The sequence below is a fragment of the Lissotriton helveticus genome, chromosome 6, assembly GCF_964261635.1.
Source record: "Lissotriton helveticus chromosome 6, aLisHel1.1, whole genome shotgun sequence".
NCBI classification, from domain to species: Eukaryota; Metazoa; Chordata; class Amphibia; order Caudata; family Salamandridae; genus Lissotriton; species Lissotriton helveticus.
Window position 1 is genome coordinate 1,327,891,739 of NC_136067.1, and position 14,285 is coordinate 1,327,906,023.

The 14,285-nt window shown below is 44.5% G+C and overlaps 1 protein-coding gene across 1 annotated transcript in view; it reads right to left on the reverse strand.

Annotated features, from left to right (window-relative positions):
• Window positions 1–14,285, reverse strand: part of TMEM178A (transmembrane protein 178A) — a 416,467-nt gene that overhangs the window by 66,662 nt on the left and 335,520 nt on the right. Inside the window, exon 3 of the mRNA XM_078649057.1 lies at window positions 11,538–11,675. Within this exon, the coding sequence (XP_078505183.1) occupies window positions 11,538–11,675 (138 nt within the window). The remainder of the gene's footprint in view (window positions 1–11,537; window positions 11,676–14,285) is intronic.

The following is a 14,285-nucleotide window of genomic DNA, read 5'->3' on the forward strand; positions in this document are numbered from 1 at the left end:
TAAATAGCCAGCGTGCTCGAAAATCTCCAATTACAAAGGAAGACTACATCATGCACAACAGATGGCACTGAAACAGATGGCACTGAAAGAAGTGCCAGCAGAGTGAAATAACACTGTAGTTAGGTGCCGCTGTATCGGGACTACACGGAAGTTAGGAAATCACCAAAAGTCAACAGAAAAGGAGATACCAACAACACTAACACATTAAGCCGAGAGCAAGCGGAAAGACAAATAACATTAAATTGAACCCAACATACAGATTACTTTATGTCTCGCTGAGACAGCGCATGCGCTGCCAAGGCGAGACCTAAAAAGGGGGACAGGAATAATCACGGAAAATATTGTCCTATAGGTTTAATTGATAACTTACAAGAGACATTTTGCTTTCAGGTTTTTGAAAAGATTAATGACTATATTGATGCTGGGAGTATCATTTCCCCTCTGCAAACCAGTTTTAGACAGAAGATTAACACTGTTGACCAAAATTTCAGGTTCACTATAATACAATAGAATTATTTCCAGCTAACCAAAGACCATTTATATGCAGCATTTGTGCACCTTAACTCCTTCAACGCTATTGACGGAACGGTTCCGTCACGGCTCACGGGTGAGCTGTGCTCATGACGGAACGGTTCCGTCACGGCCCGCTCGCCGCGCCTGCGCGGCGCTGATTTCGCGCCTGCGCGGAGCGTTTCGTTAAGCGGGCGGGGCCGTGACGGAACCATTCCGTCACAAGCACAGCTCACCCGCGAGCCGTGACGGAACGGTTCTGTCACCAGCGCAGGTGAGCAGCGCGCCCCCCCCCCGCGACCGTTAGCGCTGCGGCGGAATAGCCGCCGCAGCGAAGGTGTTAAAACAGCATTCGACCTGGTATGTAGGGTGAAGGTATGGTAAGTGCTGGAACAGATGGGGATGGCCTATCTCTATTTTATATAATAATTAGATAACATGAAACACATTTTGCACAGGTGAGATGGGGCCCTAAAGGGGAATTAACTAAAAGTATTGAAATTGAACGTGGAGTCAGTCAGGGCTGTGTACTTGCCCAAACCCTCTTTTCGCTTTACATCAACGATGTACTTAAATACTTACTTGATTGCACACATGATTCCCCTAGACTATGTGGCAAGTTTACACCAGGGCTACTATTTGCTGATGGTACTATATAAATCTAGTGCACTCCTATGGGTTTACAAAATCTCATGAATCAATTTACACATTTTTGTAATGAAAGTGGTCTTGAGGTTAACACTACTAAAACACAATATATGTGTTTCAAACCTCAGAGATCCCCTAGAGGAGCTCTCAGCATGGAAGGGACCCCCCTTCAAAGGGAGGGGAAATGAGACTTTTTGGGTATCTCAATGGTTAGATCTAGTTCTTGGGTGTCTCATATGGTTAAAACAAGTGCTTCTTTTTTACATGGAGCACATGTTGTGTTAAAAAGATACAAAAGCACGACCCAAAGACATATTTCACTGGTGATTGAAATTTATTGTGCCAAAATCTAGAGCGTGGGTCAGTATGGGTCAGAAATCTTGGGGCGTGTGTGGGAAAAAGAGTTGATTAGCAAGGAAAATTCCTTTTACTTAGATCCTTATTTATTGCATCTCAGAGTACCACAACTAACCCTTTAGTTCTGGAAACTGGACTTAAGCGGTTCAGGGACATTGCAGATCTTAGCCCTCAGTTTTTTTGGGTACAGTTGTGGGGTACCCCAGAGTTGGAACCATACTGAAATGAACTAACCGAGATAATGAGTATTCCTAATTCTGAATCTATAAAGTGGCATCTGCATATAAAAAAGGCCCTCTAGCAATAGGCATGAGCTAATTCTGGTTAACTCCGTCTGTAATTACCACTAAATCGAAATTAACTGTTAAAAAAACATATTGGTAATATGTAATAGAGCAGTATCATTGCAATGCAATGGTAGACGGTGTTTGTTGACATCAGGGTTTCTTCACTTTAAATCCAGTCCAGCTTTTGAACCCTTTCTGGATGAAATAAGACCTTGTCATGCAAGGAATTTATATATTAAATTTAGATTGTGTATATTCCTGAGTGGTAACTATACTAAAAACTGGAATAACCATCAGGCTGACTGATTCATCGAGGTGTGGCCTGTGTGGAGCATACCGCGAAGAATAGACCATCCTTTGTTTTTCCCCTCCCAGTATGAATATCCCCATAGGAAATGGATTAAGGCGCTCCGTAACAAATTGGGGCTTAGAAGTTACCTAGCAGCCTCAATGATAATAAGCTCAAATACTGATGGGTTTATTGTATTTGCTATTAGCAGACACCTTTACACAGTTAGGCTAGTAAGAAAATGCCTTGGTAGCCCATTATCAACATCTACCTCATTAAACTGTTTGGCCAATCTGTTTGTACCTAGGACAGATGAGGTTTGGGAGACAGGTTCTAGATCATTATCATTGTCATCAGTGTTTAGAATCTAATTTATATTGAATCTGATCTTATCAATTTTAAAATGTGCTTTTTAATACTATTGTTTAGGAGGAGGCTATTAGTAATGCACAGATAAAACTTATAGATGCTCATGCACATCATGTACCCAGTGCAATACACTAGGATAGGCTGTTCTGCAGTTTTACTACTTATTCCAATTGTACTATGTATGTTCCGAAAATATTATGAAGGGTATTATCTATGGCTTGTATTTTTTATGGGTTCGTTGAAACCAGAGATAAACTATTTTGATATGATATATATTATATGAATAAGCTGCATTTACATTCAAAATTCTTAAACTCTGGTGTAGACTTGGCTGTTCTTGGCCTACAGTATCCTCATACAGTAATCAAATTGAAATTTAATTGGATTAGACTTTTCGGGCCACATAAACACAATAAGAAAGAGAAATACATTTAAAAGAGTACGTGCATAGGCATCCGCAGAAATTTTTCCAGGGGGGGGCTAACAAGGCAAACGAAGGGGTGTGGCTAATGTTAATCAATAGGGGCGGGGCTAAAATGGCAGACAATCAGGATCAGGTAATGCTCAGGCCAAGCTGAGAAAAAAAAGTGGTGAATTCTGCATTTCAAACTGGAGAACAATTAGAGCACACTTATGAACCCTAATATTACCCCCCTGGCCCCTTAAAACTCATAGATTCTCTGATCCCTAAAATTAGCCCCCTGGCACCCCAAAACCCATAACTCATACCCACCCTGACCCGTAAAATTGTCCCCCTGGCACCCCAAAACCCATACCCGCCCTGAACCCTAAAATTTCCCCCTTGCAACCCAAACCCCATACCCACCCTGAACCATAAAATTACGCCTGGCACCCCAAAACCCATATCCATCCTGAACCCTAACATTTCCCCTGGCACCCCAAAACCCATACCCGCCCTGAACCCTAAAATGACCCCTGGCACCCCAAAACTCATACCCACCTTGAACCCTACAATGATCACTGCCACCCCAAAACCCATACCACCTGGACTCTCTCCAGAACGGTCGCTCACCCTCGCTCCTCCTCACTTACAGCTGCATTACTCCACGCTCGTGCTTCTGGTACCGTCAATTTCGTGTTCTGTCTAGCATTCAATTGTAGCGCTGTTGGGCTTAGAATTGTAGCGCTGTGAAGCATCCAATTATAGCGCTGTTGTGCATAGAATTATAGCGCTGTTGTGCATAGACTTGTAGCGCTGTTGTGCATTCAATTGTAGCGCTGTTGTGCATAGGATTGTAGCGCTGTTGTGCATTCAATTATAGCGCTGTTGTGCACAGAATTGTAGCGCTGTTTAGCATTCCATCGTAGCGCCGCTGCTTTGATTGATTTCTTTAGCGCGACTTCGCTCAGGCTGCTGCGCTCGCTTATCCAGTACTTATTTAATAATTTCAGAGAACTGCTCACTCGACGCATTTCTACATTTGTTGTCCCTGTCTGGCTTTCCCTTTGACCCTCCATTTTGTTATTGGTATCCCCTGACCCGCCCCTCACCCACACTACCGCCTCCCTGCTGCTCCTCCCACCCACGTTTACCGAGCCTTCCATTGCCCCGGCCAAACTGTGACCACCTGGACTCTCTCCAGAACGGTCGCTCACCCTCGCTCCTCCTCACTTACAGCTGCATTACTCCACGCTCGTGCTTCTGGTACCGTCAATTTCGTGTTCTGTCTAGCATTCAATTGTAGCGCTGTTGGGCTTAGAATTGTAGCGCTGTGAAGCATCCAATTATAGCGCTGTTGTGCATAGAATTATAGCGCTGTTGTGCATAGACTTGTAGCGCTGTTGTGCATTCAATTGTAGCGCTGTTGTGCATAGGATTGTAGCGCTGTTGTGCATTCAATTATAGCGCTGTTGTGCACAGAATTGTAGCGTTGTTTAGCATTCCATCGTAGCGCCGCTGCTTTGATTGATTTCTTTAGCGCGACTTCGCTCAGGCTGCTGCGCTCGCTTATCCAGTACTTATTTAATAATTTCAGAGAACTGCTCACTCGACGCATTTCTACATTTGTTGTCCCTGTCTGGCTTTCCCTTTGACCCTCCATTTTGTTATTGGTATCCCCTGACCCGCCCCTCACCCACACTACCGCCTCCCTGCTGCCCCTCCCACCCACGTTTACCGAGCCTTCCATTGCCCCGGCCAAACTGTGACCACCTGGACTCTCTCCAGAACGGTCGCTCACCCTCGCTCCTCCTCACTTACAGCTGCATTACTCCACGCTCGTGCTTCTGGTACCGTCAATTTCGTGTTCTGTCTAGCATTCAATTGTAGCGCTGTTAGGCTTAGAATTGTAGCGCTGTGAAGCATCCAATTATAGCGCTGTTGTGCATAGAATTATAGCGCTGTTGTGCATAGACTTGTAGCGCTGTTGTGCATTCAATTGTAGCGCTGTTGTGCATAGGATTGTAGCGCTGTTGTGCATTCAATTATAGCGCTGTTGTGCACAGAATTGTAGCGCTGTTTAGCATTCCATCGTAGCGCCGCTGCTTTGATTGATTTCTTTAGCGCGACTTCGCTCAGGCTGCTGTGCTCGCTTATCCAGTACTTATTTAATAATTTCAGAGAACTGCTCACTCGACGCATTTCTACATTTGTTGTCCCTGTCTGGCTTTCCCTTTGACCCTCCATTTTGTTATTGGTATCCCCTGACCCGCCCCTCACCCACACTACCGCCTCCCTGCTGCCCCTCCCACGCTCCGCCCCCTCCACTCTCCATTTATGTCAGATGTACCAACGCGCAGCGTCCACGCGCTACGGCCACGCCGATGGTGCGCCAAAGGTAAGCCCGTCTACGCCCGTCCGCGCCTGTACCGCGCCCAGCGCCAGACCCCCTGCCCCTCGCGCTGCCCATCCCTCCCGCATTACCTACGATGCCGCCACCCTCCTAGCCCTTAACCCCGGTCGCTCCCCCAACTGCGTCCAAGCCGCTCCTGGACACACCCATGGACCCTTCTCCTGCATTTCCTGCAAATTCATCGGTACCGTCACCAACTCCGCTACGCTCACACCTCTGATTCCCGACCCCAACCACCTACAATGCATCCTGCTCAACACCCGATCGGTCCACAGGCACGCCATTGACCTATGGAATCTACTAGACACCATCTCTCCAGACGTCGCCTTCCTAACAGAAACATGGATGAACGCCTCCTCCGCCCCAGACATCACCATTGCCATCCCTGAAGATTATAAGATCGCACGCAAGGACCGCACCGGCCACACAGGAGGAGGAATCGCTATCGTCCATAAAAAATCAATCCGCATCTCAACCAGCTCCGACGCCAACCTCGCCAACTCCGAACACCTTCACTTCCAGATCCACATCGACCCCAAGACCACACTCAGAGGCACCCTCCTCTACAGACCACCAGGACCCCGCGCAAAATTCAGTGAAGACATCACGGACTTCATCACTCCACACGCGCTCCCCTCCAAAGACTACATCCTTCTGGGAGACCTCAACTTTCACCTTGAAAAGACCAACGACCGCAACACCACCACCCTCTTGGACAACCTCGCCAACCTCGGACTTAAACAACTGGTCACTTCCCCCACCCACATCGCAGGCCATACACTCGACCCCATCTTCACCTCCAGCAATCATATCTCCTTCAGCCACACTACGGATCTCCTCTGGACTGACCACAGCTGCGTTCACTTCACCTACAACAAGCCAAAACCCATCAACCACCTCCATCCAACTCTGCAAAGAAACTGGAACAAAATCACCATCGACCAGATCTCCTCATCGCTCCTTGTAAACACCCCAGCCCACTCTTCTAACCCAGACCAAGCCGCCGCCAACTTCACCCTATGGTTATCCAACACCGCCATCACCTTAGCACCACTGAAAAAACGCCAAAGCAAACCTGGCAGCAAGAAGGCCTCATGGTTCAACGATTATCTTAAGAAGTCCAAGAAACTCTGCCGCTCCCTTGAAAAGGCCTGGAAAAAAGACCCAACCACTAGCACCAAGGACGCCTTCAAAAACGCCACCCGCACACACCACCAACTAATCCGAAAGGCCAAGAAAACAGCATTCAAGGATCGACTTGACAACAACGCCCACAACAGCAAGGAACTTTTCAACATCGTCAAGGAATTTACCAATCCCTCGGCCAACTCCAACGACATCACCCCCTCTCAAGCCCTCTGCGACTCCCTAGCCTCATTCTTCCACAACAAAATCGCAGACATCCACAACAGCTTCGACAACCAACCCGGAGACCAACCCACCCAACCATATGCTGAACATTCTCCCCCCTTGAACACCCTTAACGACTGGAACCCAATCTCCACTGAGGACACCATCCGCCTGATGAACTCCATCCACTCAGGATCCCCCACAGACCCATGTCCTCACCACATCTTCAACAAAGCAGACTCCGTCATAGCACCGCACCTCCGAGACGTCATCAACTGCTCCTTCAACTCTGCCACCTTCCCGGAAAGCTGGAAACACGCTGAACTCACCGCCCTTCTGAAAAAACCCACAGCGGACCCCACCGAACTCAAAAATTACCGCCCCATTTCGCTCCTTCCATTCCCGGCCAAAGTAATCGAGAAAGCTGTCAACAACCAGCTCGCCGCTTTCCTCGAAGCCAACAAATCCCTCGACTCCTCACAATCTGGCTTCCGAGCAAAACACAGCACTGAGACCGCCCTCATCGCAGCAACAGACGACATTCGAACTCTACTGGACAATGGAGACACAGTCGCCCTCATCCTCCTCGACCTCTCTGCAGCCTTCGACACAGTCTGCCACAGCACCCTTTTACAACGCCTCAGAAACATCGGAATACAAGGAAAAGCACTTGAATGGATCACCTCGTTCCTCACCGGAAGAACCCAGAGAGTCCGCCTTCCACCATTCAAGTCCGAGGCCACTGAAGTCATTTGTGGCGTACCACAAGGATCCTCACTCAGTCCCACCCTCTTCAACGTATACATGAGCCCCCTCGCGGCCATCGCCCGCCAACACAACCTCAACATCATCTCTTACGCGGATGACACTCAACTGATCCTTTCTCTCACCAATGACCCCAGCACCGCCAAAACTAACCTACACGAAGGAATGAAAGAAGTTGCCGAATGGATGAAACACAGCCGTCTGAAACTGAACTCAGATAAAACAGAAGTCCTCATCTTAGGTACATCCCCCTCTGCATGGGACGACTCTTGGTGGCCGGAAGCCCTTGGAAAAGCACCCATCCCGACAGACCACGCACGGAACCTAGGCGTTATCCTGGATTCTTCACTTTCAATGAACAGACAAGTCAGCGCCGTATCCTCATCCTGCTTCAACATTCTTCGCATGCTCAAAAAAACATTTCGCTGGATCCCCACCGAAACCAGAAAAACAGTCACCCATGCTCTGGTCACGAGCCGACTGGACTACGGAAACACCCTCTACGCAGGTACTACCGCTAAACTCCAGAAGAAACTCCAACGAATCCAAAACGCCTCAGCCAGGATCATATTAGACATCCCGCGCAACGAACACATCTCTGGTCACCTGAAAGACCTCCACTGGCTACCCGTCAATAAGAGGATCACTTTCCGACTGCTAACCCACGCACACAAATCACTCTACGACATCGGACCAGAATGCCTCAACTCATGACTGTCCTTCTACACCCCCCCCCGCCAACTACGTTCTTCCAGCCAAGCCCTCGCCACTGTACCTCGCATCAACAAGACCACCATGGGAGGCAGATCCTTCTCTTACCTGGCTGCTAAAACATGGAACTCACTCCCCACTTACCTTCGCCTTACCCAGAACCACCTAGCATTCAGAAAGCAACTTAAAACGTGGATATTTGACAAGTAATCCTCCTCCCCCCCCTAAGCGCCTTGAGACCCTCTGGGTATGTAGTGCGCTATATAAATTCTCTGACTTGACTTCTCTGACTTGACATACCCACCCTGAACCCTAAAATTACCCCACTGGCATCCCAATAGCTGAATGCTACGGGGCAGATTTACAAGCCAACTGGCATGGGTGCAAATTCAGGACAGTGAGTATAAAAATTCAGGACAAAGGGTCAAAATTCGGGACAAAAGGTAAGGTTTACAGACATATACTATTGCGCAACCTTCTCTGATGTAAGTAAGTAAATAGACAACCACTAAAGTACAAGTGAAAATAAGTTTATATTAGGTTGAGACAATTGTGCACTTCATGGTTTGTCAGTATACGCGCAGCTTTAAGCAAATGTGCAGGTCTTTTTGTGGTAACAAAACCGCCCCCACCTTTCCAGCTCCCAGAGAAAACACCTGATGCCCGGTCCGGCCAGTCTGGCCTTGATACCACCCCTCATCTTCACATAGACCCTCTCTCATGTGTATTTAATTTCTTCTATAGTGCTACTCATCCCAAGTATGTGGGGCAGAGCTTTGGAGTGCGTTACAACACACACATATTATAAAGAGACAATCACTCATATAAATGGGAAAGTCAATGTATAGGAAATGTTGCTTAAGATAATGTGGCTTACAATGTGTAATCATACTTTCATCCATCATTCAGTCTTTCACCATTCATTCTGTCCTTCCATCTGTGTGTCCAACAATGTCCATATTCATCCACTTAAAAACCTATCCATCACGTTTCCTTCCATCCATCATTTCACTTATCTATCCCTCAATCCACCCTTTTACTCATCCATCATCCATCCATCTACCCTTTCACCCTATCCATCCATACATCATCCATCCACTCTTCCACCCATCCATCCATTAACTCATCCATCCAGCCATTCACACGTTCAGTCATCCATTTACCCATCCCCCTTCCTCTTTCAATTCCCCTTTTACGTAGCCATCCATCCTACCATCCACCCACCCATCCATCTACTCATCCACTCATAAATCCATCCATTGAACCTATCATTCATCCATCCTTTCACTCATCCATCCACCATTTCACTCCTTCACTCATTTATCCATCCTTTTTCCCATCTACCCGCCCTTTCACTCACTCATCCAGCCTTACATCCACTCTTTCACTCATCCGTCCATCCATTCGCCCTTTCACTTATCAATTCATCAATCCACCCTTTCACTTATCAATTCATCAATCCATCAATCATTTCACTCATCCATCCACCCTTTCACTCGCCCGTCATCCACCCTTTCACTCATCCATCCATCCATCATTTCACTCATTCCTTCACTTACTTACTCACCTTTTCACATTAATTATGAGACCTATCAAGAACTCCACCCTTGCTGTTGTTCCTAAAGCAAGGGTGGGGTGGAGCAGGGTTCACTATGCCCCTGCACATAGACAATCTGAAAAAGTGGAAGGCATGAGTCATGCATGATGCACAGTGCCTTTACGTGGGGCGACTGACATGGTGTTGTTTCCAGAGCGTTAAGTGGGATGAAAAAACTATGAGGGTCTCTCCAAAAGGGTGTTTGATGTAATAATATGCGTGGCTTAAAACACATAAGCTAAAAATCTGTGCTTAATATAATGTGCCGCCCGACTGTTTTTTTTGTTGCTTCTGTCATTGCATCCAGATATATAATACAACAAGTAACGTTACACTTGGAACAAGTAACGTTACACCTACAACAAGCCAGAACTATTGGCTTTGTCTATGGTTGTTAGTTGCATAAAATATAAAAGCAGCAACCATGGCTGCTATACTATAACTATAATCCTTTCCTTTCAACTTCTTTCACCGCCTTCCTTTGGCTAACTGGTTTCTCAGGTAGCAGCAGCATGGGCGTTTTTGCACTTCCAGGTGACAGAAAGCCCTGCCCTGGACTGAGGCTGTAGGAGGCCACTACATGCTGTGCCAGCCCAGACTGACCCATTGTCATTCTGTATGTGGCAATCAGACCCACACAGAAAGATAATGGGCAGGGTGGGGCTGCTCTTGTGCACAGGGGAGTGCGAGGTGGCCCATCAGGGAGCTGAGGCCTTTTGCAGGGAACAGCTTTGTTCCATGCAATGCCTAAAATTTAGGCGGACGGTTGGATGATGTCCTGCCTGAGGATGAGCCCCGGCAGTAAGTTGTGTACATTCCCTCTGATTCCCACACAATAAAAACGACTGATTCTAAAAGAGTACGATAGACATACATATATATTAATGCCCTGGTAAACCAGTGAAGAATATTGCTTCCACTGGACAAGGATTATGCGTTTCCAAGTTTATACTGAAGAAGTTTAAATCAAAACTCAATTTTTCTTTACATATGTACCACTTGCTGAAAGCAGGTATGAGTCTATTAGTGGCATGTGTAATAGAAGAAAGTAATGAGACTATGGCATACCCGGTTTCCCTTTCCACTGCTGCTTTTGTAAAAAGAAGTATTGACTTTTCAATTAATCATTCCAACATAGGCAGGATCAGGCACACGCCTGCTTAGCGCCAGGATAGCCGTGCGGGTGATAGTGAGCTTTACAAATAGACATAACATTCATACCTTTATAACTATATAAATTGGCAAAGGGGTAATTATTGTGTCCAAGTGTATGTATATCCAAATCCAGTAATGGGTTTCATGTTATCTGTATCCATTATAATGATGGAAAATATAAATAACATATAAGATGTAGCATGTAAACAATTTTGTGTTGACGGAATTGGATTTTTGGCCAACACTGGCCATGTCACATAAACACTTTTAAGTCTGGAAAAATGTGCTCCTTAAATCTGCAAGATGTACTTTGCTTTGCAAAATATTAATTATTGTTATAACACTGAAAACACAAAATGCCTAATATGTTGCACATATATGATACTAAGATTAAGCTCCGCACATTTTACTGCTGACATATTAAATTACTGCAGTTTGGTTGTAGAGCTTCCTAAGTGTATGTTTTGTATTGCAAGAGCGTCTAAAGTCTCCAGTGTACCCTCCAAATTAACAATCCTGGCAAATATGATGCTAATTGAATGCACATTGTTAGTAAATAAAATGCTGAATACGGAAAAAATTGAAGGCGTATTCTGTTAGAAGTTTAATTTAACACATTCTGTTCGAAATAGGAGAAAACTAAAACACATTGGTCCACACAGCCAGCAGCTCAAATGAGGAGTTACCTGTCATAAGGAAAAGAAGGCCTGCGACGTGCTGGGTGAGGCTTTCTTCCCAGAAGAAGCTGACTGTTGCAACAATGCACCCACAGAGGAGAACAGCAGCTGCCATACCCAGGAAACCAGCAGTGATTCTTCTTAAATCTGTTGTTGAAATACAGGCAAAAAAAAGGACTGTCAGAAAATGAACTCTCAACACATACAGATAAGAGATACACATAAAGACCAGATCTTGTTTATGATACAGCAGTTATGGTGGTTCAGATGCACTCAACAGAGCTCTAGTTTTCATGTAAATCAAGTTGTACCACCAGCTTTGGTAACTTGTTATCCTACATCATGGTTAAAAACGATTCATGAATTTGGTATTTTTCAATAAAACTCCCCATCAGGGATTAAATTATGTCCGAAGAAATCGTGAACTATTGATGGTGGCCATTACCATGCCCCGATTATTACAGAAAGGAACTTGTAATCCAGAGACATACCTGATAAAAACTAAAGAGGAGGACTCCTTGATTATTTGAGAGTTTTTGATCCTGACAAAAAAATTGTCTATTCTGTGCCAGTTCACAATCATGGATTAACTAATTTGTTAAGTAAATATTTCACATGCAATTTACTTAATTCAGAGAGTGCCTCAATATTGATTTCTAAACATGCAAATGTGATTTCACTAGAGCACGAAGGCACTAAATTTAGTTAAAAGGTAGGCTATTGCATAAATGCCTTTAAGATAAGTGGGCAGTACACTGGTAGGGATCACTTGCGAACAGAAATGATATGCTGGACAGGGGAGGCCATCAGAGAACCATGTCATGAACCTAGAACTTTGATCATGACATGTATTTAAGATACTCCTAAAGGTCCTGCAGGGATATAATTAAAAACAGCTTTGGAAAAACTAGGTGGGAATCGACATCTGTGATCATTTATGGCGAATGAGCATCAACAAGTCAATCCAGCCTTCAATTGGCAACATACATGATGCTATTGGTGGGAATCAGGATTTCTACTTGAACTTTCCTTGCTGGAGCTTGATAAACTCTAGCCTAGCGATTTACATAACAAGAGGGGTCTCCTATGGGAGTCTGCCATTCTGTGCAGTCTCATAAGACTGGTAGGTGCTTGTAGGGGAGAGCAATGTGAACTACTTTCTGGGAGAGGCCGGCAGCCAGAAACTGAAGGGTCAGAATGGCTATTATATAGGAAAGATAACCTGGCACCCCAAAGACTAAAGCAAAGCTTTCCTTAAAATCTCTATTCAGAAATTGGGGGATTGATTCACTTTAAGGACCCTAGAGGCTTGAATCTGTGAAATGTAAAGCAAGTGAAGGTACCTCTGGGACCATAAATAGAAAAAAATTCTCAAGACCTAGGATTAATTATTTTACGTACGGCAATTTTCAATATATGAAAATGCATTTCTTTTAACAACTTAGCAACTTGGGTAGATAGACATCAACGCATCTCTCTGCTATTGCAACAATAACCAACACAGCAGTTACATCTTTTAAAGATAGAATTTACTTAACATTCTTGCAATTGTTAAAACAAGTTATACTAAATTCAAAGTTACAGTATACAAATCTGTTTTCAGAGTGCTTCTTTTCACGTGATTTTGTACAAACTCTCCTATAAGATCATTCTTTTCATGAGAGTTAGACAAGCATAGAAAACCAGTGCAAGACACTTATTACACATATTAATTCTTATTCAGGGATCACTGAAACAATATCGATGACACAAATATAGAACTACCTAAATATCGAGAAAAAAATATAGAATAGAAAAATATCGACTTCCTATCTCCAAACAGGTAAGTACAAAAATATCGAATCAAAAATATCGTTGTAAAAAAGATAGATAGTCAAAATATCATTTTTTTAAAATGCTTTCAAGTAATTAAAAATGTATGAAATAATAAATATAATTAACTTAAACATACTTAAAATACTTAAATAACATTAAAATTAATACATAATTAATGTAAGTTAAAAAAAACATACAAACTGATTTATTAATACATATATATATATGAACGTAATATTAATAAAAAATATAAAATATTTTCACTGTAGGATAGCGGAAAGAGTAAAATGTACTATTACCACTCCAGTGAGTGCAACAGTAGAGAAAGTGTTGAATAGCGTAGGGGTAAAATTACTATACCCACTCCAGAGAGGGCAACAGTAGGGAAAGCGTTGTATAGCGTAGGGGTCAAAATTACTATTCCCACTCCAGAGAGTGCAACAGTAGGGAAAGCGTTGGATAGCGGGAGGGTAAAAATTACTATTCCCACTCCAAAGAGTGCAACAGTAGGGAAAGCGTTGGATAGCTTAGGGGTAAAAATTACTATTCCCACTCCAGAGAGTGCAACAGTAGGGAAAGCGTTGGATAGCGGGAGGGTAAAAAGTTACTATTCCCACTACAGTGAGTGCAACAATAGGAAAAGCGTTGGATAGAGTAGGGGTAAAAATGACTATTCCCTCTCCAGAGAGCGCAACAGTAGGGAAAGCGTTGGATAGCGTAGGGGTAAAAATGACTATTCCCACTCCAGAGAGTGCAACAGTAGGGAAAGCGTTGGATAGCGTAGGGGTAAAAATGACTATTCCCACTCCAGAGAGTGCAACAGTAGGGAAAGCGTTGTATAGCGGGAGGGTAAAAATTACTATTCCCACTCCAGAGAGTGCAACAGTAGGGAAAACGTTGGATAGCGTAGGGTTCAAAATTACTATTCCCACTCCAGAGAGT